At 40.2% G+C, this 26,766-nt stretch overlaps 2 protein-coding genes and 1 pseudogene across 4 annotated transcripts; 2 read left to right on the top strand and 1 right to left on the bottom strand.

The window, feature by feature from the left end:
• The first annotated feature begins 898 nt into the window (after window positions 1–898).
• LOC146657824 (membrane-bound ghrelin O-acyltransferase mboat4 pseudogene) lies at window positions 899–1,768 on the top strand (annotated as a pseudogene).
• A 502-nt stretch (window positions 1,769–2,270) lies between these two features.
• On the bottom strand, window positions 2,271–7,219 carry LOC146657825 (4-hydroxybenzoate polyprenyltransferase, mitochondrial-like). The gene is made up of 8 exons (XM_085426168.1): window positions 7,089–7,219; window positions 5,512–5,843; window positions 4,585–4,751; window positions 4,279–4,400; window positions 3,946–4,031; window positions 3,708–3,841; window positions 2,786–2,974; window positions 2,271–2,674 (listed from the first exon to the last, which is right to left on the bottom strand). Exons 2-8 carry the CDS (start codon window positions 5,813–5,815, stop codon window positions 2,558–2,560), a joined length of 1,119 nt encoding a protein of 372 aa, XP_085282294.1. The 5' UTR covers window positions 5,816–5,843; window positions 7,089–7,219; the 3' UTR covers window positions 2,271–2,557.
• A 1,082-nt stretch (window positions 7,220–8,301) lies between these two features.
• LOC146657826 (uncharacterized) lies at window positions 8,302–26,766 on the top strand. Of its 3 annotated transcripts, none has more exons than XM_085426148.1 (11): window positions 8,302–8,446; window positions 8,773–8,837; window positions 8,923–12,884; window positions 12,983–13,248; window positions 13,866–13,984; window positions 14,342–14,470; window positions 14,615–14,858; window positions 16,123–16,265; window positions 16,368–16,447; window positions 20,343–23,625; window positions 26,371–26,766. In XM_085426148.1, exons 2-11 carry the CDS (start codon window positions 8,828–8,830, stop codon window positions 26,394–26,396), a joined length of 8,262 nt encoding a protein of 2,753 aa, XP_085282274.1. In that variant the 5' UTR covers window positions 8,302–8,446; window positions 8,773–8,827; the 3' UTR covers window positions 26,397–26,766. The 3 variants fall into 3 exon arrangements, with proteins under 3 accessions (XP_085282274.1, XP_085282275.1, XP_085282276.1); XM_085426149.1 differs by having other exon boundaries at window positions 8,334–8,409; XM_085426150.1 differs by lacking the exon at window positions 8,302–8,446 and adding an exon at window positions 8,448–8,514.

Raw genomic sequence — 26,766 nt, forward strand, 5'->3', positions numbered from 1 at the left:
GTTAATTTTAATTAGTTTTGTGAACACTCATTACAGTTTTAGTTAGTTTTCCTTTTTTTTGTTTTTATTTTTATTTCCATTAACAAAAATGTTTTTTCACTTCTAGTTTTCATTATTTCGTTAGTTTTCGTTAGCAATAATAACCTTGGTAGTAAGAAAATAAACTACTAACTCTTTTACACTACGTCCACGCCTACACTGGTATTTTTGAAAACGCAGCTGTTTCGTCCACACGTAAATGGTGTTTCGAATCTGAGATTTTTTTTTAAAACTCATTTTTTGTGTTTATGTGTGAACGAGGAATACAGAGTTCGTCATGCAACATTAAAGGCATGTGCCTTTATTCATGTCAGGCTGTGGGCAATGTTATTGTTTACATGAGAGGAATTGCAGAATGGCAGCTATTCAGATTAACAGTATTTTGTCTCCATCTTCAGGTTTTACATGCTTACATATAAACACGCAGTTACTGTCCCTCCATTTAGAAAGGCAGAGGCGTCACGGTGTATTTTACATGTAGTTGTTTTTTTCCTATGTAATATTCAACATTGCTATCAATAAATTTTTCAAAAAAAAAATGCCTCTGTGCCAAATGGGTTTAAAAACATAAACAACTGTGGGATGCTGTTTGTCCGTGATTTAGATGGGGGGAACAAATCGTGGCAGTATCAGCCTGGTGTTATTTGTATCCCACTGTAACTTTACTGTATAAAGAGCTAACATCTCCAAAATGTCAGGAGTAGTTAGTCATTACAACAAATGTTTGAACTAAAAATCAAGAATGTGGGATACTGTTTGTCCGTGATTTGGAGAGCCCAGCGCTGCTCCCGACGAAGGGAAAACCAATTCTGCAGGGGAGACCTACCTTGGACTTGTGCAGGTAAAACCAAAGGGAAGTTATGCTTCACTGTATTTTCTAGTCTTTGGCATAGAATGAAGTTGGTTTGGAAACATATGCAGCTATGCTTCAGCTCCTGCTTTGCGTTTGTGTGGGCGCCGTGCTAGCAGTGTCCAAGCTTTGTTTTTTCCCCTTTTCATGCCCCCCCCCAGGGGCGGGCCCAACACTTTGGGAAGGTCTGCTGTATGGCATCCTGTCGACCTGGTGTCTTGGACTGGTTTTAAGAATACAGTATTACTCTCACTGGAAGATCAGCGAATGCCTCAATAACGCAGCAGGGTTTGGCTTTTGGGAAGATTCATCTGGGGACTATTTCTCCAAATGGAGCGGACTATCCGATGGGGACTTCTGGACCACTGAGGCATCGATATGCATGTCACAGTTTGCTCGTCGCTGGAACGCCACAACAGCTTCATGGCTGCGTAGACTAGTTTATGCAAGGCACAAACACTTCCCACTGCTCATGTGCTTTGGTTTTTCACTGTGGTGGCACGGTTTACACTTAGGACACTTTGTGGGGTTTTTCACCTGGGCAGCAACAGTGAAAGCAGACCATCATATTCACAGGAACCTTCTCCCAAATATTACACCGACACAGAGAAAAATCTACACTTTTGTAAACTGGATAAACACTCAAATGATTGTTACCTGCATTGTTATAGCGGTAGAATTTAGAAATTCGTCTGGTTTGAGACTTTTATCCAAAACATACATAGGTCTTTTTCCACTTGTTAATATAATCCTGCACTTTATCGTTTTAAACCTCAATTCACTAGAACAGTAGTCAAACAAAGATATATTATTAAAGCAAAAAGAACGTTGACTATGGCTCGTTGATCCCAAGCACACCTGCAAATCTACAACAGAATGGCTAAAAAAAGAAACACATCAAAGTGTTGCAATTGACTGGTTAAAGTCCAGTCCTCAACCTGATTGAATTGCTGTGGTGGGACCTTAAGAAACTTTTGCATAAACAAATGCCTGCAAATATCGAGCTGAAGCAACACTGTAAAGAAGAGTGGGCCGAAATTCCTCTACAACAATGTAAGGAACTGATAAACTCATAGAGAAAATGATTAAGTTATTGCAACTAAACATACCTTCTATATTGGAAGATGTACTTAGTTTTTCACTGGACTGGATGTAAATGAATTCTCTTTCAAATTTGTTTAAAAGTTTTAGAGTACTGAAACATCATGGGTGAGAGCAGTCTCATGTTGCAAAAGCACTATAAAAACCAGTAAAGTCTGCAGATCTACATGCCGACTCTCACCAAAGTCCTATAATTAATAACTGGAAGTGGTTTCTGACACATAAGCACAGGTAAAGTGGGTAAATGCTGCCTGGCCAGCATAAAAACAAAGAGCACCAATGTCAACCAGTGACTTATGAAGGATGTCGCGCAAAGACCCAGATATTTATGTGTTTTATGGACCAAAACAAAGTAATGAGGCCACTGGCGTACAGTACATTCATCAGGTAGGAGGAATCATACTGCTCCCTGGTGGTCAAAGTTATTGCAGCAATTTCAATTTAGATTTGCTGGCATTTTTGAAAATACATAAGTTGTTAAAAGAGTGCTTCTCATAAAAAACACAAATGTAATAAAACATCGTCTCTAATTATATGAAGGCTTGTTCATTTCTTCAGAGTCTGTCTTTATTCTTTCCACAAATTCCCGACAACAATACCTAAAAACAACAACAGTCCAAGGTTTCTGTTTGAAACAAACTTTTTCCAGCAGTCTTCTGGTTTGTTGATGTCTAATGTGTAAATCTACGAGAGAAGAAAATAAATATACTTCAATGGAAAACCTAATCTTAAAACACATGAATCTGTGCATGTTTCTCATTTAAATGTTGTATTAAAGTTGACCATGATCCTCACCTGGTTTGTCAGGTGCATTGCTACACCGGTGAGTACAGCATAGTAAGGGAGAGTCTGTTCAGCATTGACCCCAGCTAATACCAGTCCAGACATCATGGCCACAACGAAGCCACTCAGCCAGGGTTTGGTTTGCTCCTGGAACCTCAGTGCAGTAGATTTGACTCCTACTTTGATGTCATCCTCCTTATCCTATTTATGAAAGACAAAACAACACGAGGTCATAGTCAATCAAGGTCCCTACTGTAACACGGGACACATTAATCTCATGTTCACCTCAAAGAAAAACATCAGTAAACACAGTAAACTGCAATCCCTTAAACTGCATTTCTTAAATATAAAGGAACAGCTACCATGTACTCACAGTTTAAACTGTTTTTAAATTAGTTTCAGTTTCTCGGTTCCTTTCTTCTTAAATTTACAGGTTCTCAACAGTCACTTTATTATGTATACCAGTTCACCTGGGCAAAAATCCCTTATTGATGTCTGAGGTTAGAGGAGAATGGACAGAAAGGAAGCTGATAGGAAGGCAAGGTTAACTCAAATAACCACTCAGAAGAACATCTGCTAAAAAGCATCTCTCAACGCACAACACGATGGGCTACAGCAGCAGAAAAGCACATTGGGGGCTCCTGTCAGGAAATTGAAGCTATCATTTGCAAGCTAAATTGGACAACAGGTGACTGGAAAAACTGCTTTCCTGGTCTGGTGCTGATGACCTTGGTCATGATTTCTGCTGCAACACTTAAATGGCAGTGTCAGAATTTGGCATTAAAAAAAGCATGTTGCCAGGTATCATTGGTTCAGGGTAGTGTTGGTGTATGAGAGCGTTCTTTTACATTTACTGCACTCAGCCTTTGGTTTAAGGAAAGAATTGTGTTTAATAGGAACGAAGTGGTGCGATCTCTCAGGCCCACTACTTTACCTGATGTGCGTATATTGTGTCATATACCAGCGTCCACATCACTCCTGAGAAGTATAGCGGGAGACACACGGACCAATCACAAGAGCCTTTAATAGCGGACCAGCCGAGCAGAGCGCCCCAGTTGAAAGTGAGTCCTAAAGTGAGAGAAGAGAACAAGAGAACAGCTATAGTTCTGATAATCTGTAAAATATTAACTCTAGACAAAGAACACTACAAGATAACTTTACACAGCACATACCCAACACAAACTGTGGCCAGTAAGTGAACCTCTTCATCAGCGGGTAGGTGATAACAAGAGATAAAGAAGCAGCACCCAGAGCTATACTGTGAGAGCATTTTGAACAATGTGAGGGAAAGACTGCAAAATAACTGGATAAATAATCACTTTTAGTTACACTATGAAAATTAACACACTGTAGTAATATTGTGATCCAGTTCAACTGTTGCACTAATTTTTTTTTCTCATGACTCGGAGGATTTAATCTAACCTATATACCTGTTCCTATTCTTCTATTTATATTTTCCTAATAAAATGTCATTAACGTTCATACATAAAATTGATTCTGAGTACCTGTAATAGTTGAGACACAAAAGAACCCCAAGTGCAAGCGAGAGCTGCCCTCCCAGGAAGACCAGCGCCTGCATTCGAGAAATCTCTCCTGATGCGATTGGTCGAGAGGCTGTGCGGGACACCTGCGCAAAAACACGAACACTTTCAATTTATCAGAGCTGAAAAATAAAGAAACACTTTGAGCAGGGGAGTGACAGTGACACAGGTAAGACTAACGTCTGCTTAGAAATGGAAGTTTAATTTACTTTATTGCAAAAACATGTCCTGTTCTTTGTTTGGAGTCAGCTGTAAGAAAATCTCATTTACTTTTTTGTCGAAGTCTTTGTCCCACATGTCATTGATGGTGCAGCCGGCCCCTCTCATGAGAAGAGCACCTGTACCAAACAGTGTGAGCATGCCCAGATCTGGGAAGCATCCAGGGTTAGCAGCCAGAGCAATGCTCCATGTACAGGGGAGGTACAGCAGCCATGTCCCTATGATTAAAAGGCAATGAATTTCAAGGGAATTAAACAAGGAAGTAAGATAAGAACAGAAACAAAGCCCACAAAGAGATGAATGTGCAGCCAATAGCTACATTAATCTGGTGGCATTTTAAATGTGGTTTGGTTTTAGATGCATCTGTGCAGTGACACTGAAAAAATGCAGGGGCAAGATATTTTAGACTCATTGTCTTACACAGTAATTACATAAGAGTTTTACAGTTTGGTAGGATTCTTTCAAAGAACAATTTTAACAATTATTATCTACATCATGAGTTAGGGCTACATGCTTACAAAGATGCTTCCCTGTTAGTGCCAGTTAATAGCTCTACAAGGTCAAAGATGACGTGCTTATTTTAGCCATTTGTTTTCTGAAGACTGTATTAATGTTATATAGCTTCTTGTTTTGTTCTGTTTTGTTAACATGGTGAAAATGCTGCTAAAAATTGTTCTGGGCTTAAAGAGTGCATGTTTGGAATAAAGTCAAAATTCTGCAATATTCTAGATATCAATTTTTTTTTTTAAACTGACACAGATAAAAGTCATTGCATAGCAGAAAATGAATGTGTTTAAGCATGTAGACATGGTCATAATGACCTGCTGAAGTTAAACCTCAGTACATGAGCTTGCTTTGTCACAGTAGGAAGGAAAAACTCCCTTTTAACAGGGAGGGACGGCTATCTGTCGCGACTGGTTGGGGTGAGCGAATGAAGACACGACAACCCAACAATGTGATGTTCATATAAGTACAAACCTATAGGTTTGTCCAGCCTCATCAGCCGGAGGTACGGTTGGACGTGTACTGGTGCTGAATTTACTATAGTAGCAGCTGATAAACTGAACCGTCTTCTCCCGTTTTGCTGTGTTTCAAGAAGTCTTATTGATGACCAGACTGCAGATTGGTTCTTAGGCTTTCTCTTCCACACACGGGAGTCTGAGGGGGGCCCATCTCCAGCCTGTATCCCTTCCTTCTGGATGAAGCAGGTAGAAAGACATCGATAACAAGCTCCATGGTGGATCCTTTTCAGAGTGCTCAAAGCTAGCTTGGCTGGGAACATGGTGTCTCTGCACTCATAAAGACCACCCCTGCACACACAGAAGCAGAAAGACACATGCAAAGAAGGTTAAACAAATACATTTGGTACAACAGAAACAGACATGTGTGAAACTTTTGGCTGAAACAACCTGACTGTTTTAGCTGTTTAGGTAAGACACTGCACACACCTACATGAGACAAGCTGGTGTTACAGTAACAAGGCTAAGCTATCACTGAAAATATAATGAATGCTACCAACACACTTGCTAACTCTAGTGTGATATAACGCCAAAGCAAGCTTACAATGAAGGTTACAATAGAGAATATACCGATTTTAAAAAGACCAAACACTGGACAGATGACAACCACATCAATACTTCCCTGCTGGGTCGTCATTGGTCGTCTCTTCTTTGAGGCTGACAGACAAGTTGGAGGACCAGCGCCTCCAACTGGTGTGGAGTGTGCATCACAATTTCCTTACTGGTTAAATAAAAACCAGGTCTCACACTAACTAGTTTTTATTTTTTATTATGGCAGCTCCATATTCAGCATTCTTTATCCAGTATATCCACTTTGCCTCCTCTGCACATGTACAAACAATCAGTAAGTTGGTTTTATTCGTTTTTGTGGTTTCTTTTGCAATCCTCAATGGGAAATAGCTACAGAGGTCACTTTCTGTCAACCATATGTATGCAATAATATAAATAATATTCAGCTTAATGGAAGCTTTTATATGCCAATAGTTTTTTTAATAGCAGTGTTTTGTTAGTTTATCTAACACTGCTTCACCTAAGGCGTTCTTAACAATTGCCTGTTTCTTTCTTTTTTTGCACTTTTTAAGGAAAAAGCACCCATGCTTTTTTGGTTAAAACCATATGTTTGAAAACCTCTTTGAACAAGCCCTGTAAGTCTACTTCACTTATTTTGTTCTTGTTAACATACAAAACAACCATGGAGTAGTAACTGATCGGATCCTAGAAATTTATTTCTGTTCATCTGGACCCAGCGTTTAGTAGAAACATTTTATCACTTATCTATGTGACTTCTTCAGTTTCAGCCGACTGCAGGCTTCACCAACTTTACAAACAATACGGCTGCATAATGACTAAAATAACACCAATAAGCCAGAAGCTTAGTTTCAATAAAAAAAGAAATTCAAAGTGAGTAATAAGCTAAATAAGTCCTAAACAGATTCTTAAATTTACTTGTCAAGACAGGGTAGGGCTGTGGAATATGCAACATTATTGCATATGCAAAAAACATGTGACAAGTGTAAGCAGCATTACAACTGAAACCTCACTGCTCTTGCTGAACAGTGCTGCACAGGGCCCTGTTCCAAAGGGCTTCGGAGTTGACGTAAAGCGGCGATGTATGTCGGCAACCTTCCGATTACAAGGCGAACTCCCAACTCTTGAGCCACGATCGCCCCAAAGACTACAATGAGAATAGCAGTGTGGCTGGTTAAGTGGTGCAGTTGATAATGAGAAACATGCTTTCATTTTGTACTTTTTTAGTATGAGTACTATTCATTGTGAGATGAGGAATGGCTGCATTCACCGCATTATAAGATCGTGAAAGATAAACTCTTAAGCCCCTTCTCGTTTGAGAGATGGTCGTTCCTTTTTTACACAAACGGCCTCCTGCTTAAAGCAGGATATCTGCCTCGAAAGGATTTGCGCATCATGAACATATAAAGAGTGAATTTGAAACATATTGAGCAAAAAATGCTGTGAAGACGTGATATATGACACAAATCTAGATCCTTTATTTTTTTTCCTAGAATGTTTTAGCTTTCATCTTGTTGTAAAAGCCAGACCCTCTGCAAAAGTCTGCAACATCAGTATAAAATTTCTCTGGGATACCAAGGTGATATTGGTAAAACAAAGCTTTTCTTGCTTTCTTTGTGACCTGTGCAGCTCAGCAAGCATCGTCACTGCAAGCACGTGGCCAACTGCCTGCGATAGAAACCGAGCCTGAAAAAAGGATTTCTGTTATAAGTTTTTAATAACAATAGCGCCCATTTATTTAAATATGCGGTGCTATATAACACTTACAGTATGGAGGATTTGTTAATACCCTTCACTGGACATTATAATACCTATATCGCCGGCCATAGAAACAGAAAACAACACCATCACAAAAACAGAAAAGACTTTTAAAAGGGGGGCTTGGCGTTAAGGCATGAAATCTACGCACTTCCGGTTACTGTTTCCCCAGATTTCACAATGAACTAAGCGTGGAAGTAAAAAAAAAAACAACAACAAAAAACTCCATACGTTTTCGTGAATATTAACAAACACACATTTTTTTTAATCAAATTGATAAAATTTAAAAAAATACAATTAAGAAATCCTAGTTCGTATTAAACCAAAATATCCTGTCGTTATATCGAATCTCGTGTAACTGCTGGAAAAAAACATTATAACTGATATTTTAATTACTTACACAGCGGAGGTAGTTTTCAGGTAGTTTTATTTTGAAGGGTTGGTGAATTCTACGGAAGTGAAGATGTTTTGTTGCGGTGGCGGAAGCACAGGCCAGGGAGAGTCACACTCGCGGGAAAAATGGCGGAAACGTGTTCCGTGTTCATGCGACTTCCAGCAGCGGTTCAAAACGGTGCCTCCTAAGCCTTGTCCTGTTTTTGTGTGCATGCGTGAGTAAAAACCTTGCGTGCATCGCGCACTTTAGCGAGTTGCACATTTCGGCATTTTGTTAAAATAGGTAGGATCTGTTTATTCGGTTGACTCGTTTTACGTCTCCTTCCTGTTGAATATGCTACACTGAAAGTTAAATAGAGGTGTTGAGTTCTTTGTGCTGCCATATTTAAAGATAATATTAGCAAAGCGTACAATCTCGCTCTCTCGCTCTCTTTTTTAAGTATTCACTTGTGTGTTTAACTTAATAACGGATAACGAAGTAGTGTCGGATTATGTTGTGCTGCTTCTGTGCCTTGAGAAAAATAATAATCTGTTTTTTCAGTTGTCTAGGTGTGTCACTTAATGTGTAAGGCTGTGGGTTAAAAGAGGCATGCAAGATGGAAAACGGTATGTATCACAGAGGTATGCAACGTCTTTGTGAATAGATACTGACCTATGCTGATCTATACTGGTCTGTTGCCTGCCCCCTCAGATACAGTGGAGTGCTCCACCTCTGGCCACATCAAGCAAGTCATCAGCCAAGCAGTCACTGAAGAATCCCAAGTTAAGGCTTTCCATTGTAGTCACTGTGTGCTGGTCTTCAAATCGAAGGTGTACCTTTTTGAACACCTCAACAAGGTGCATGGCCTCAATACAGAAATTTCTCTCAGAGAGGCTGGTTTATGCCCTGGGACTGACAAAGCCAACACAGAGAACAGCAGCAGCAGTTCAGGAGATAATTTTAAATGCCAGAGGTGTGATTTTAAAGCTTGTAGTTGGGATGGTTTAAGTGAACACGAGGAACTGTGTCACAAAACTTCAGAAAATCCTAACGTGTCAGGAGGTGTCATCATTTCAGAAAACCTCGACAGCACTTTAAGTGTCATTTCAGCAAACCAGAACAATGAAGCTGCAGGAACATCGGAAGATCCATCAGTTCTTTCAGATATTTCTACCTCAGAAGCAAACTGCACATTAAAGGACCTGAAAATTTTGCAGGAATCTCCTTCAAGCTCCTGTCCAAACAGTAGTGGTGTGTTTAAAGTCACAGCAAAGTCTGTGATAGATATCACCGGAAGTAAGTCGTACCCTTTTTTGCACACTGACTTGACTACTGATTTGACTAAAACTCCGGAACAATTCAGAAAGGAAACTGTTCCTGACAGTGCTGTGAAGAGATCCAGTGGTAAAAGTTTAAAAGGTCATCCTGTCAAAAAAGCCAAGTTGGATAACGAAGAGATGCTCACGGAAAAAGAAAAAGAAAATAGACAACAGTCATCCAGCAGCGAAGTCAGCGAAGATGAAGACGAGGCAGACGCGGCAAAAGTGTATTCTTGTAAACATTGTGACTACAGTGACGTAGGCATCAGGCGAATTTCTGCCCATTATCAAAGTGACCACCCTTATATCAGATACAATTCTGTCTACATTCAGGACGCAAGTGATCACAGTGCCACCTTTCGTTGCTTGGAGTGTCCAGTTGAGTTTTTAAGCACAGCTGACCTCAAGAGGCACTACTTGGAAAATCATCCAGATGCCCCAGATGTATTTGCCATGAAATCATGTGGCCTCAGTTTGGTTTTCAAATGCTTTCTTTGTAAATTTACTATCAATCTATTGAAGTCTTTGAAAGAACATTACAAGACAAAGCATGCAACATATGAAGTGGAGAATTCCTTATTGTTCTGCAGATATTCAATGTCTGAATGCCAAGAGGAATCGTCTCAGCTGAGTCTAGATGTTCACTACCAAAAAAGCCACCCAGATGAAGTAATCACATTAGATAAAATCAAACAGTCCGCTTGTCCCACATCACATGCAGCATCAGAGATGACATCTGAGAAGTGTTCAGATTCTGTGATTGTAGTAGATCATTCAGAGACCACACCAGAAGCCTGTAAGAATCGTTCAGAATCTTCCCAAACCACGAAAGGGGAATCTTCGAAGTTTCCAACAAAATCCAGTAATGAAATTACTACTGGACTGGACATTTCCTCATCCAGTTTACCAAATGAAACATTTTACTGCCAGTTCTGCAGTTACACAAGTACCGAGGTTAAGAGTATCCTTGGTCATCACTATGCAAAACATTCTATGGATGCACCAATAGGTACTGATGATGTCCTAGGGTACAGTGCTGAGATGCAGAAACGTCAGAGTGAATCTAAGATGTCAAAAAGTCCTTCATCTTCCCAATTTAATACTAGTAAACAAGTGAAGATGTGTAGGGAAAAAGAAGATCTGTATAAGGAGGATTACACAGCAGATGCCTCAGAAACAGGAGAGAGACAGAACAAGTCCTACGCATGTCCAGAAAACTTGTTTTACTGCCACAAATGCAACTTTGGAAATCCGTCTGTAAAAGGAGTAATTATCCATCAGGCTAAGGTTCATCGAAAGTGTAATTCCAGCACTAAGTGTGTTCTTGAATATACAGCTTTAATCCATGATGAAATCAGGAAAGCAAATGCAAAGGATTCCTCTTCTTCCCGTCTACCTCCTCCTATAATAAATGAAGGCGAAGAAAAAGCATTTTTTTGCCACTTTTGTAACTACAGGCATAGTACTTTGGATCGGGTAATGCGCCATTACAGCAAAACACATCATGGATTTAAGGCGAAGACTTCAGAAGTCCTTCTGCATACATCTAAGATCCACGATCAGGCACAGAAATCTCCTCTAACATCCACTCAAAATGAAGAAGCTGCTCAGGAAATCCTCAAGCTGAAAATGAAAAAGAAAAAAACAAGGAAGCATTCAAAGTCTTTGGTCATTTCAGCAACACCCTCAGTGACAACCCCACACACAAAGAGGTCCCTGAACTGTTACTCATACGCATGCGCATACAAAACTGACGTGATATATGCTCTGAAGACGCATTTAAGGAAAATTCACAAAGTAAAGCGTACAGTCACAGATATTTTAAGATATTATTTTAGACAAGGATCATTAAAGCGCGGCTATTATTGTGAATTCTGTGTTTTCAGACATGAAAAAGCTGCAGCAGTTTATGAGCACTACCAGGAACGCCACCTAGGACGTGTCCCCTGCGTTGAGTATGTAAATTCTCGGTTATATGCTGGTCCTGAAATAGTCCTTTCTAAAAAGAAGAAGCCTGATCTAGAGCAGAGTGGAGGCAATGGCACTGAAAACAGATTGCTATCCCAAAGATCCGGACAAAATAAAGCTGGTTTGTCTTGCAAAAGATGCTCTTTTAAATCTAAATCTTTGTCAGATCTGGCACACCATTACCGAATGGTTCATCCTTTGAATGCAAAACTTTCCAAGAAAACAAGCGCAAGCTGGCGGGTGGAAGACCAAAGTGACAGATCTCGCTCATTGTCCTCCAAAGTGTTCAAGTGCCTTTACTGCTCTGCAAATTTTAATAGCAAACAGGGTCTCCACATTCACTGTGGATTGAAACACCCGGAAGCTGTAATTGAAAGATTTGAACAAGAACAAAAACCAAAACAGCAGCGCAAAAAAAGAAGGCATAAGACATTGAAGTCTAGCATAACAGCAGAAAAAAGCCTCTTGATCTACAAGTGTCCAAACTGTCCATATGTGAATGTTAGCTACCAAGGGACCCTCACTCACTGTCAAATGAAGCATCCAGCAATTGTAGTCTGGGCAGATGAACTTGAGACAGGTGAAGTCTTTGCATCAAACATGGTCAATTGTACTTTAGGAAGAAGTTCTAATGAAAGAGGGTACTTGTGTAAAAAATGTTCACAAATCCATGGATCACTGACAAAACTCAATGCTCACTGTAAGATGGTTCATCATGACAGAAAAGTGTATGAGCACACTGACACTGAAAGCCAGCCGGTTCACACATCTCGGGGCTCAGCACGGAAGGATGCCTCTGTGAAAAACAAAACTTCGAGAAGAGTAAAAATTGCGAAAAGTAGACAGGCTCCACAAACGGAAACTCCTGAGGCATCCCCATCAACTTTGCTGTCCGGCCTCCGCAGCAGCAAACAGTTGTACAAGTGCCAGATGTGCACCTATAAAGGACCGTATCGAAAATACCTCCAGCGCCACTACAAAAATTATCACAAATTGGATGCAGTCAGTATTTACAAACTTCTTGACAAATATAATAAGCGTAAATGGAACTCTCCCAGCAACGTACTTAAATCAGGCAACAGCACAAAGGTTAAATGTTTGAAATGTCCAGAATTAACATTCAAGTCGTCGCAGCTGCTCATTGACCACTATAGTACTTTTCACCGCTCAGAGTGGAAATTGGACTTTACTGTGTTGTCACTAGGATTGAGGAAAAAGAAAAACACAGGGGTTTACAAATGTGACCACTGCAACACACAATTAAATGGGATTCGAATGGTGTGTTATCACATGGATCGCCACAGAGCAAGGATGCTAGAGAAGGCCAAGGCTGCGCAGAGAAAGGAGTCGCTTATTAGCACAACACTAGAGCAAGAATCCAGCGAGGTAAGTTGACGCTGTAATTCCTGTCTACGCTCTTTGTCTTCTGATCTACTCGTGTTATTTGACCATTACTGTGATTTTTTTTTTTTTTTTTTTTCCAGCCCTGCAGGCAAGATGAAATGACCACATTGGAAACTGTGAACGAGGTTAATCGTTGGAACGGGACACCAGTACAGAGCGCCGCTACATCAGAACTCTCTGATGTACAGCAGCCAGAACTAGAATCGAATGGAGACAAACACACGTGTAGACAGTGCGGCCGGATGTTTATGTCATTGAAAGGCTTGCATTCCCATGAGCACAGCCACGCAGCCCTGGCAGCCATCAAGAAATTGGACAATAGCTCCACATCTGGATTAAAACACAAGTAAGAACTTTGGGCTTTTTTTATTGTTAAAAACTAAACTAAAAAAAAAGTAATAATGGCTAAATTTAGACTCATATATTAAAGCAGTCACACCATTTTGCCACGTTTTTTTTTTTGTTTTGTTTGTTTTTATTGTTGTTGTGGGCTCACTTAAAAAGTAACATAGCCAAATGGAAATTTTAACAGTTGGTCTTGTTTAGTCTGAAAAAGTACAGTGCCTATCTGGGTATTGGAAAACCTTTGCAGAAAAGCTTCTTTATCTCAACATTTTCACTTCCTGGTTAAATAAAAAGTTAGACTCCCCTTTCCCGCTTTCCTCAATTCCACCTCTATCCACTCCTGTATAACTTTAAACTGTACAAGAAGACCGTTTCCTCATAAATCGAAACAATGGCTTTCTGACAAGAGAACCAAAGTCGAGAAATTATACCTCCTTTACAGATTTTAGGAGTTACTTCATCTACTCTCTGTTTGACTAATGTATCTTTCGCAGGCTTGTTGAAATTGAATTTTGATTGCTTTGTTCGTTAAAGCAAGTCCCAAACACCCCAAGCTGTATTTTTTGTGAGAGTTGAATGATTGTGAACCTTTTTTTTTTTTTCTTTTTACCTCACCAGCATTAGCAAATATCTCATCCACAAATCTGGAACTCTGAGACCTTTTCTGTGTAGTTGCTGTACCTATCGGACAACAATCTTTGGCCTCTGGAGGAGTCATTTTATGAAAAAGCATAATGGTAAGAACTCATTTGTAAGATCACCAGTGGTATCTTATGAGCATTAAGTGTCAAATGCATTGACTTTGATCTGCGAACATTGATTTCAAAATCACCAGAATTTTTAAAATTAGTCTTTTGTTGTAGATTATTAGCATAAGTTTTCTGTATGCTGGATTTGGTCAAGTTAATATGAGTTGTCACAGGTGCATTTTATATTAGAAGCTGACTTTAACTGTTCAGACTGGGATGGTTTTGGCTTAGTTTTAAAGACAGCCACATCTTTCACAAGAAGGGGTTTGAGAGATTTCGTGTGGCTTTATGTCTGCGTTTATGTCTTTCCTTTTTCATTTGGTTATTCTTTTGCTGAATGCTTAGATCTCATCATGGCTGCAGCTGAGACTGAAGACAAAGATGAGAGTGAAGAGAGGTTTAAGGAGTCCTCTAATTCATCAGAGAAAATGAACAGCTTGCCTGAAATTGATGAGCGACCTGAACTGATTAAAGGCAAGTCATATCTCATGTTTTTTTGTGTGTGTGTGTGTTTGTTTGTTTGTTTGTTTTTTAAACTTGGTCTTGGTTTTCATAAAACAAACAGTTTTTGGTTTTGTAGCAGTACTAACAGACTGTGGGTCCTTGAAACTTTGACAGGATCTCTGTACTTGGAGCCCCCAGATGTGCGGCGCCAGTTAAACCACTACACCATGATGGCACAGAGCAGCATCAAATCTAAAGTGAACGTGCAACTTTCAAAATTACCTGAGAACAGCGTGCTTCACTGTGAGTTCTGCAATTTCAGCACTGGACACCTGTCTAGTATCCGGCGGCACTGCCTAAATTGGCATGGAAAGAAAATCCTCAGATGTAAAGACTGCAACTTTTTCACAGGTTTAAGGTAAGGTGCTGTAAGAGTTTGTAGTTTTGTGTGTACAAAAGATTTTTGGCTTTTTTTTTCTTTAATAAAATTTAGTGTGTTGCTAAAAATCTGCAAATTGTACTACTTAGCTTTAACTATTTAGCTTTTGTTTTTGAAAATGGAAAATGTACACAAATGATATTCTGGGATTGAAAACTTCGAAAATATTTTTATGTAAATATTAGGGCTGCTCAATTAATCGAATTTTAATCACGATTACGATCTGGGCTTTCAACGATCATTAAAAATGACTGAGCGGATTATTAGCCCCTCCCTCGTGCTTTACTCTCGCGCTGCTTCGTGTGGCAAATCGAGCGCACCTCTCTGCATTTCGAACACGTGTCACAACAATTAAGAGGACCCGAGGGAAGCTCCGAAAGCTAAGCAGAAGTTATTTGGAGAGGAGAGTGACTGCTGTTGGTTGAAAAGAGAGGTAAAAAAAACTTCAGTGGTGTGGAAACATTATGGGTTGGCGGAGTCAGACGTGGATCAAGTAGACATAGTGTGTAAACTTTGCTACAGTGTCGTAGCTGCACCACAGAGCAACACTGCAAAGTTCACTAAACATAGATGTTTACATTTTTCATTTATTTTTTATATTGCAAACATTTGCACTGTTATCACTATTTGCACACTATTTTATATTATTTTTTGACAATCTTTAAAGTCATTATTCAATACATTGTTATTGTTAAATAAATATCGTCAAATAATCGAGATCTCAATTTCAGTGAAAATAATTGTGATTATAATTTTTGCCATAATCGAGCAGCCCTAGTAAATATTCGTTTTCACATTTGTTTTAAATGTTGCATTTATTCTCGCATTTGCATTCAGGATGAGTAATAATTGATACTTTTAATTCTGCATCATCACACATGCGCAGGATCTGACTAGTTTCTATAGTCAGGTGACATAATGCATTCCTGGTTTGCCTCAAGGAGGAGACACAAATCCCTTTGGGGTGGCATCGGGAAGAGAACCTGGCATAAAAGTGTGCTAAATCAAACATGCCGCGCTATCTGCTGTTTGAACCCTTTTTGAAGAAGAAGCTTCTTTTATTCAAATTTAGACATTGTTGTCAATTATTTTAAATGTATGGGAATAACTTGGATGAGTTTTATGAGGTATTTGACTTGACAGACATCTTGAATTTGTCATTTCTACTCATTACTCAACACGAGTTGTCACCAAACACCGACAGATTTGCAATGTTATCACTGATTTCTCCTGTTGTCATTAGGAAAACTCTGGAAATGCACATGGAGACGGGTCACTCTACCTGCCAGTCAAAGCCTACTCATCAGAAGGACCTCTGCTGCCCTTTCTGTCTGTACCAAACTAAGAACAAGAACAACATGATTGATCACATTGTCTTGCATCGTGGTATGTTGGAGCATTTGCAGGATTTGTAGGAACGTGTTCTGCTTTCCGATACCTGACGCTGTCACATAAGCATTCCCTTTTTTCCTTTTTTTTTCTTTACAGAGGAACGTGTAGTGCCAATAGAGGTTCGTCGCCCCAAACTGTCACGTTGCCATCAAGGCATCATCTTTGGGTCAAAAAAGGTATTCTCTTTAACTGATGGGCGGACGGTGCTCTTGTTCTACACACTGCTGTCATAACCATGAAGATTTAGAAAATCAAGAGAAAATGAAGTTGAATGAAGAATGAAGTTATTTAAGCCTATAAGAAACGTAAGCAGCAATTAGATGTCAGACGTCAACATGTCTGATATTTGAAGGGAGTAGCCAACGAAAGAGAGTGGGAGCATACATCCTAAAAATATGAATAGATATAAAAATGAACAAAGAATTCATCAGAATGACATTTTTAAATGTCAACCATGCATCTTGCTTAGTAGCACTGCATCACTTTCACAAGCTACATATAGACAGTGGACTTACTTTTGCAAAAGAATGGTTTTATTCACATATCACATTGGCTACAGAGACATTGGCACTGGGCCATTTGATTCCTTTAGTCTGAATGTTTTTGTAGTCCAAAAACTTTGCCACAAATCGGTTTAATATTGATTAAGGTTGCACCTAATGGAGTGATGCAGTGCATATCCTACCCCAATTCCTTGGCTATTAAAAAGTGCTACATTTACAGGGATTAAACCACAAGTAATGTCAAAGATGGACATGGACAACTACTGTGACACGATCCGTTGGTTTCTGAAATTGTGTTTTGATGCCCCAAGATTAGCATTTTCACCACAACCATCTTAGTTTCAAAGTAGGGCTGGGCGATATGGCCTAAAATCCATATCACGGTATAATTTGAAGCATGTGCGGTAACGATATATATCAGGATATATTCTTTTCTTCTGTATAACGTATTTTACACACTATAAGGCACACTTAAAATCCTTTAATTTTCTCAAAAATCGACAGTGTGCCTTATGTATGAATTCTGGTTGTGCTTACTGACCTCAAACCGATTTTGTGTTACACGGTGCGTAGAAATCAAAAAATGTTTTAGTACGACTTTGGAGAGCTATGAAAGCGCACCGCTTGATGGATTGCCGGAGCATTACGGCTGCCGTAGTCAGGAGCCTTGCGGAGTAATCCAAAACTCCGTCCACTTCAGGTCCCAAAGTCAAACACTGCAGCGTCACTGAGAGTTACAAACTATCGCAATTCTTTCATCTTTAATAAAATGATCAGCGTTTCTGCTCTACCAGGTGTAACAATTAAGTTTAACATCCAGGCATCCATGAAAACAGAATCTATTAAATTGAATGGAGTTAGAAGTTAGCAGGAAATTTGCTCGCTAGCTTCCACCTAAACATCATATAGCATGTTCTGACTGAGAGATTTCTGAAAAAATTAAAACGTACAGCTCTGCTATCACTTCCAACATAAATGAAGACAGAAAACTAAACAGCAGTGACATTTGTAAGGTTACTGAAGTTGGGCTAGCTGGTATATAATGATGTCCTACGTGATTGCTAGCGACACAGCTACGTTAGCATAACATTAGCACAGTGAAGCTGAAGGATGAATGCCAACTTTTTCCCACTCGATAAAAGTTAACGTGAGGGTTTCTAGTGGTTAGGGACAAATGCAATTGCATGGCAGGATGCTGTAAACGGACCAAACTTCAGTCAGGAGAACAACTGAGATAATCCATCCACAATACGAGGTTAGTCATTAATATACTGCAACAACATGGGAATATAGCAGCTGCGAGAGAATTCAGCATTAACAGTGGGGCAAAAAAGTATTTAGTCAGCCACCGATTGTGCAAGTTCCCCCACCTAAAATGATGACAGAGGTCAGTAATTTGCACCAGAGGTACACTTCAACTGTGAGAGACAGAATGTGAAAAAAAATCCATGAATCCACATGGTAGGATTTGTAAAGAATTTATTCGTAAATCAGGGTGGAAAATAAGTATTTGGTCACTAACAAAAATACAACTCAATACTTTGTAACATAACCTTTGTTGGCAATAACAGAGGTCAAACGTTTACTATAGGTCTTTACCAGGTTTGCACACACAGTAGCTGGTATTTTGGCCCATTCCTCCATGTAGATCTTCTCGAGAGCAGTGATGTCTTGGGGCTGTCGCCGAGCAACACGGACTTTCAACTCCCGCCACAGATTTTCTATGGGGTTGAGGTCTGGAGACTGGCTAGGCCACTCCAGGACTTTCAAATGCTTCTTACGGAGCCACTCCTTTGTTGCCCGGGCGGTGTGTTTTGGATCATTGTCATGTTGGAAGACCCAGCCTCGTTTCATCTTCAAAGTTCTCACTGATGGAAGGAGGTTTTGGCTCAAAATCTCACGATACATGGCCCCATTCATTCTGTCCTTAACACGGATCAGTCGTCCTGTCCCCTTGGCAGAAAAACAGCCCCATAGCATGATGTTTCCACCCCCATGCTTCACAGTAGGTATGGTGTTCTTGGGATGCAACTCAATATTCTTCTTCCCCCAAACACGACAAGTTGAGTTTATACCAAAAAGTTCAACTTTGGTTTCATCTGACCACATGACATTCTCCCAATCCTCTGCTGTATCATCCATGTGCTCTCTGGCAAACTTCAGACGGGCCTGGACATGCACTGGCTTCAGCAGCGGAACACGTCTGGCACTGCGGGATTTGATTCCCTGCCGTTGTAGTGTGTTACTGATGGTGACCTTTGTTACTTTGGTCCCAGCTCTCTGCAGGTCATTCACCAGGTCCCCCCGTGTGGTTCTGGGATCTTTGCTCACCGTTCTCATGATCATTTTGACCCCACGGGATGAGATCTTGCGTGGAGCCCTAGATCGAGGGAGATTATCAGTGGTCTTGTATGTCTTCCATTTTCTGATGATTGCTCCCACAGTTGATTTTTTTCACACTAAGCTGCTTGCCTATTGTAGATTCACTCTTCCCAGTCTGGTGCAGGTCTACAATACTTTTCCTGGTGTCCTTCGAAAGCTCTTTGGTCTTGGCCATGGCGGAGTTTGGAGTCTGACTGTTTGAGGCTGTGGACAGGTGTCTTTTATACAGATGATGAGTTCAAACAGGTGCCATTCATGCAGGTAACGAGTGGGGGACAAAAAAGCTTCTTACAGAAGACGTTACAGGTCTGTGAGAGCCAGAGATTTTCCTTGTTTGAGGTGACCAAATACTTATTTTCCACCCTAATTTACGAATAAATTCTTTACAAATCCTACCATGTGAATTCATGGATTTTTTTTTTTTCACATTCTGTCTCTCACAGTTGAAGTGTACCTCTGGTGCAAATTACTGACCTCTGTCATCATTTTAAGTGGGGGAACTTGCACAATCGGTGGCTGACTAAATACTTTTTTGCCCCACTGAATGAATCAATGGGACGGAAGTGGAGGAGTGGAGTTTTTGGCTATCCCCATATTCCAAAAGTACTTTGTCTCTTTGCTATTACTGTCGCTCAGTAAAAATTGCAGATGATGTTGTTTTTAGTCGCTGCAATGCTTTCAACCAAAACAGGCGCAGCTTGATGACACCATCAACATACGCTATCGCGGTAGAGCGGTATAGTCAAAATCTCTACCGTTAGCCAAATTTATATCGTTTCTACCGTATACCGTTTATACCGCCCACTTCTATTTCAAAGAATAAGATGTGGTGAGAAGGAGAGGGGCTGACAGTGAAACTGCTATCTCTATGCAGTAAGCAGACAAAAGATAATCCAACATTTTTAAGCAATTTAAACATGATTTGCAAAATAGTTGTAGTAATATTTTATTCAGTATGCTTCCAAAATCAGTGACTAAGCCCATAAACTCACAAGGAAAGTGTTTACTATGTCATGTCTGTCTTCCCATAAACTATAGGACTGGGAGTCTTATCTCAACCCCATAACTCCAAGTGTATTATATTGGATAAATGAGTTTTTGAGGCTTCTACATCATCAGTGCCCCACCCCAATATAATGTGATGGAAAAGTGTATCATAATTTGGACCTTGATTCTGTCTATGCAGGTCATGAAGAATCATGAACTCGTGGGTCAGGGGAGCCTTGATCAGCTGGAGGCAAGCGTTGATAATGTGCCAGTAACAGAAGAAGAAGAGGAACATTTGTCTAACATGGACCAGCTAGATAAAGACAGAGAAGATGTAGAAATGGAGGACCTTTTTGCAGACTGTGATGAGGTTCCACAAACTGAGAACCTGGAAGAAAACTATACCACAGAGAAAAGTGCACTCCAGATCAGGGAATGCCAGGAAACCAACGGAGAAAGTCCTGGCGAGACTTCCGAATCAGACATTCAACATGAAAATGCCAAACCAAACTCTACTGTCCAACAAGAGCTGCAAAAACAAGCGGAGCTTGTGCTGCTAGAGACTGCAAGAGAACAGGAGACAGGAAAAGTGGAACAAAGTGTAACAGAAGTGAAAATTACAGATACCCCATGTGAGGATTACGGCGATCCAGAGGAAGAGAGGCAGACAAATGAAAACCAAGCCCAACCTGAATTCACAGAATCTGGAGACAAACAACAAATGGAGACAGGAAATGTGGAACAAAGTGTAACAGAAGTGAAAATTACAGATACCCCATGTGAGGATTACGGCAATCCAGAGGAAGAGAGACAGACATATGAAAACCAAGCCCAACCTGAATTCACAGAATCTGGAGACAAACAACAAATGGAGACAGGAAATGTGGAACAAAGTGTAACAGAAGTGAAAATTACAGATACCCCATGTGAGGATTACGGCGATCCAGAGGAAGAGAGGCAGACAAATGAAAACCAAGCCCAACCTGAATTCACAGAATCTGGAGACAAACAACAAATGGAGACAGGAAATGTGGAACAAAGTGTAACAGAAGTGAAATCTACAGATACCCCATGTGAGGATTACGGCAATCCAGAGGAAGAGAGACAGACATATGAAAACCAAGCCCAACCTGAATTCACAGAATCTGGAGACAAACAACAAATGGAGACAGGAAATGTGGAACAAAGTGTAACAGAAGTGAAAATTACAGATACCCCATGTGAGGATTACGGCGATCCAGAGGAAGAGAGGCAGACAAATGAAAACCAAGCCCAACCTGAATTCACAGAATCTGGAGACAAACAACAAATGGAGACAGGAAATGTGGAACAAAGTGTAACAGAAGTGAAATCTACAGATACCCCATGTGAGGATTACGGCGATCCAGAGGAAGAGAGGCAGACAAATGAAAACCAAGCCCAACCTGAATTCACAGAATCTGGAGACAAACAACAAATGGAGACAGGAAATGTGGAACAAAGTGTAACAGAAGTGAAAATTACAGATACCCCATGTGAGGATTACGGCAATCCAGAGGAAGAGAGACAGACATATGAAAACCAAGCCCAACCTGATTTCACAGAATCTGGAGACAAACAACAAATGGAGACAGGAAATGTGGAACAAAGTGTAACTGAAGTGAAATCTACAGATACCCCATGTGAGGATTACGGCAATCCAGAGGAAGAGAGACAGACATATGAAAACCAAGCCCAACCTGAATTCACAGAATCTGGAGACAAACAACAAATGGAGACAGGAAATGTGGAACAAAGTGTAACAGAAGTGAAAATTACAGATACCCCATGTGAGGATTACGGCGATCCAGAGGAAGAGAGGCAGACAAATGAAAACCAAGCCCAACCTGAATTCACAGAATCTGGAGACAAACAACAAATGGAGACAGGAAATGTGGAACAAAGTGTAACAGAAGTGAAAATTACAGATATCCCATGTGAGGATTACGGCAATCCAGAGGAAGAGAGACAGACATATGAAAACCAAGCCCAACCTGAATTCACAGAATCTGGAGACAAACAACAAATGGAGACAGGAAATGTGGAACAAAGTGTAACAGAAGTGAAAATTACAGATACCCCATGTGAGGATTACGGCGATCCAGAGGAAGAGAGGCAGACAAATGAAAACCAAGCCCAACCTGAATTCACAGAATCTGGAGACAAACAACAAATGGAGACAGGAAATGTGGAACAAAGTGTAACAGAAGTGAAAATTACAGATACCCCATGTGAGGATTACGGCGATCCAGAGGAAGAGAGACAGACAAATGAAAACCCAGCCCAACCTGAATTCACAGAATCTGGAGACAAACAACAAATGGAGACAGGAAATGTGGAACAAAGTGTAACAGAAGTGAAAATTACAGATACCCCATGTGAGGATTACGGCGATCCAGAGGAAGAGAGACAGACAAATGAAAACCAAGCCCAACCTGAATTCACGGAATCTGGAGACAAACAACAAATGGAGACAGGAAATGTGGAACAAAGTGTAACAGAAGTGAAAATTACAGATACCCCATGTGAGGATTACGGCGATCCAGAGGAAGAGAGACAGACAAATGAAAACCAAGCCCAACCTGAATTCACAGAATCTGGAGACAAACAACAAATGGAGACAGGAAATGTGGAACAAAGTGTAACAGAAGTGAAAATTACAGATACCCCATGTGAGGATTACGGCGATCCAGAGGAAGAGAGGCAGACATATGAAAACCAAGCCCAACCTGAATTCACAGAATCTGGAGACAAACAACAAATGGAGACAGAAAATGATTTCAAAGTGGATGAAGAAACACCAGCTCAAAAGCAAGACGTTAAAGCACTTGAGCATAAAACACTGAACATTGAGGCAAAGGTAGAAGATGACATACTGCGTCATATCTTACAGTTGGCCAATGATGACAGCAAGATGCATAACAAGGCAGATGAGGGTAAAACGGTCAAGATGGAGAAGGGCACTGAGGCAAGTGATATCCCATTAGCTGAAGAGAGCAACTTCCCTTTGTTCCAGAATCCAAAGAATCAAGTTGGTATAGAGGCAAATTCAGCCTTAACAAAGCTAAATATTGCACATGTAAATAACACGAGGACAGAGGAGAGTTTAAAAATTGAAAGACATATGTTAACCCTCCCGCCCACTTGTGCACAACTTAAGATGATCACCGGTGATATTTTAGGTGTCTCGTTTACAAAATTAAAGCAGGAAGAAGTGCACACTCAGCAAAGCAGTGAACAGGAACCTAAACCTTGCACAGAAATACCAGTACTTGAGAAAGAATGTCTGAAGAAGGAAGTGCACTCTCCTGAATGCTTCAAGGAGGAAGAAGAGAAAGGTCCTTTCGAGCAGAAGCAAAACCAAGAATCTGAGATGCTCACAGAAGACGAGGAACGACACCAAGATCAGGCGCCTGGTGACCACGACGGGATGAAGGATGATGATTGTCTGCAAGAGCCTGAAGGTAAAAAGAAATTATGAGTGAATTGAAATATTAGTTTTTGTGCATTTTTGTAAGCAAAATGCAGAAGCAGTGTGGAAAAACTAAATCTTTGCGTCTATAGGATGTAAGAAGGTAAGTAACAGCCAGATGCTACAATCATCAGCAAGTATGGTGACCTCTGTAAAAACAAATTGTCTGGCAGTTCATTGATCTGATTCACATGTGTGATAAAACAATGCACAAGGCGAAGATGCTCAGACAAACCAAAGAAATATATGTAGAAGAGCTACATCTGAGACTCTAAAGGCTTCAATAGCGATGTCTAGCGATACTGCAAAGCATCACGTTTGGAGAAAACCAAACAGGATAACAGCACAAGCTGTTCACCTCCACACTTGCCTTTGTTCTACTCGTGTGCTGTGTAGATCACAGCTGTATCCACACCTGGGCATTTGTTATGCAGATGTTGTGGCAAACCTTCTGGCACCTACTTATACAGTACAGGGAATAGGGCTGCCACGATTAGTCGACTAGTCACGATTACGTCGACTATCAAAATCATCGACGACTGATTTAATAGTCGACGCGTCGTTTGAAGCTTTGTAAGATCACAAAAGACGCAGGAATAAGTAGTAGGATTTAAGAGTGTAATAACGGACTGATACAGAAGATGGCAGCACTGCATGTACAAGGATGCCAGCTGCCGTTAAACCCCGAAGAAGAAGAAGAAGAAGCAGTGTCCCAGAATTCATAGCGCAGCCCAGCTCAAACGGCGGCAGCTAGTTAGTTTTAATATTACTCTTATTATTCTTTCTGGGTCACAAAATAAAGGTTTAACATATGTTCAGGCGAGAATGTAGCTGTGTAAACCTCAAATATCTGCTCAGTTTATCAAGACACCACATATTTTCAAAAGCGCTCCGACGTTTTCGGAGACGTCTGTTACCCACTAGCTCGATAGCGAGCCGGGGGCTAGGCTCACTAGTGCCCTGAGACCCACCGCTGTCTTTCGCTACTCAGGTTAAACATATATAAGTCACTTAGATAACTTAACAATGTTATTGTTTAGCTTTTTTTAGTATTTTATTTGTTCCTGAGTAAATCAGTTTGGGTGAGATTAAAGTTATAGTTTTTACATAGCTGAATAAACGTCAAGCAGACAGCTGATTATCAGAAGTGTGAGATTCTCGAGAATATACTCCAGTGTCCTGTTATATTTTAGATAGCAAGGAGTTTATTAAACTTCACCGAAACAATCTGCAAATTTCATTAAAATTTAATAAACTACCATCTTGTCTTTATTTTTAGTTAGCACAGACCTTAAACACTTAAAGCTGTAAGCTAATGATAGTTATATAAGAGCAGATGCTGCTGGTGCAATAAGATGTACTTTTACGTCCAGTGGACGCATGATCTGATTAGTCGACTAATTGCAAAAATAATCTTTGACTAGTCGACTATCAAAATAATCGTTTGTGGCAGCCCTAACAGGGAATACTACCTGCACGAACCAGTCATCATCAGGTATTAATCTTGATTTCACTCTGCCATTACAAATTACATAAACATATGGGACAGTTTTCATGCTATATCCTCCGAACCTTTCGTAAGTGAATATTCTCTAGGGTGTACAGATGTATGAATCAAGCCTGTTCAGAGTTAGGATGTTGTATAAAATATAAATAATGCAGCATGCAGTGATTTGTATGGTATCTCTATGGTATTTATTTTAAAAAAATATTTAAAACCCCTCTCTCTTCTATAACAAGTTACAGAAAGTTGGCACCTTTAAAAAGAATGAGGACCTGTGACCAGAGCAGTACATTTTTGGATACTTTAAGAAGGTGCAGTTCATGCTTAGCACATATTTCAAAATCAAGTATCCGTGATGGTATCCAGGCATCGATTACCTTCAAAGGTATCACTAATGCTTAATAGTATCTACTAGGTTTAGAACAACAGAGACAACGGCTTTTTTAAGAAAGATCATATTTACATAAGAAAGAACACATTTGCATCATGAAATTAGAAACATAACAATGTAGAACATAAAATCGTCATTTGAATTTAGTACCAAATCACAAAAGTGAGGTCTTTAAGTTGTAAGGCAATGACCCTACAGTATTAGAGAGAAAATCACAACAATCAGATGATACCCTATAGGCAAAGCACTTGGTGATGGTGGGAAGGTAACCCTCCCTTTTAACAGGAAGAAGCCTCCAGGGAGGGACAGATGTCTGCCACAACGGTTGGGAGATGAGGTGAAACTCCTGAGCAATTTATCTTGCTCAGTTATATAAGCTATGTTCTGATCTTTGATAGGATTAGAACACAGCACAGTCCCTTCAGTTTTCAAACGCGTACAGGGTTGTAAACACAGTGGCAAAAATGTTCCTAATCACACTTTTGTGAAATATGTCAAACTCAAAACGACCATGTGTTTTTCAATAAAACAATCTGTTGCTTGAAGCATTCAACCACATCACGTGGTTTTAGCAGCCTGTTGACTTTGTTTCGTTTCCAAGAATTGTTATGTTGTTGCCTAACCTTTCAGATGCCGTTTCCAAGAATCAACTTTGTGTGATCACAGCTCTAGAACAGCTAATGTACTAAAAAGACTCTGATATGAATGTCAGAGGCCATTTCTTCACCATTATAGATGAACTCTTAGCCTAAGTTAGACATAATGTTTTTACATCTAAAGTAAAAACATTATATGTATACAGATATCCTATTTAATCACAGCAATATCTCTTTCACTTTCAGACTGTTCTTGGCAGTGTCCACTTTGATGCTGCTCACCCAGAGAATCACCTCTGTGTCTTTGGACCTTCAGGAGAAACGAGTCGTACTGACACCATCCAAAAGGCAGACTTGTGTCACGCTTCTCCCTCTAATCAACTACATCCTCAATTTTACCACACTGCTTGGTGGTCCTTTGGATTCCTATGGACAATTCATTACTCTAATGGAGGGGATCAACCTCACCTCGCCACCCAGTCCTCTAGGTGTAGTTTTCCTAAAGCTGATGCAAGTATTAATGCTAGAGTGGGTTAGATTTTATCTTGTCTTTTTTCTGAAACATCTTATCCATGATTTCAACCCTGGCATCCTCTATGGCAGTGGTTCCCAAACTTTTTTTGCTGGGCCCCCCCTTTGTTT

Source organism: Rhamphochromis longiceps, linkage group LG12 (assembly GCF_057381845.1).
Source record: "Rhamphochromis longiceps isolate RC_006_pf linkage group LG12, R_longiceps_female_GT1.1, whole genome shotgun sequence".
NCBI lineage: Eukaryota > Metazoa > Chordata > Actinopteri > Cichliformes > Cichlidae > Rhamphochromis > Rhamphochromis longiceps.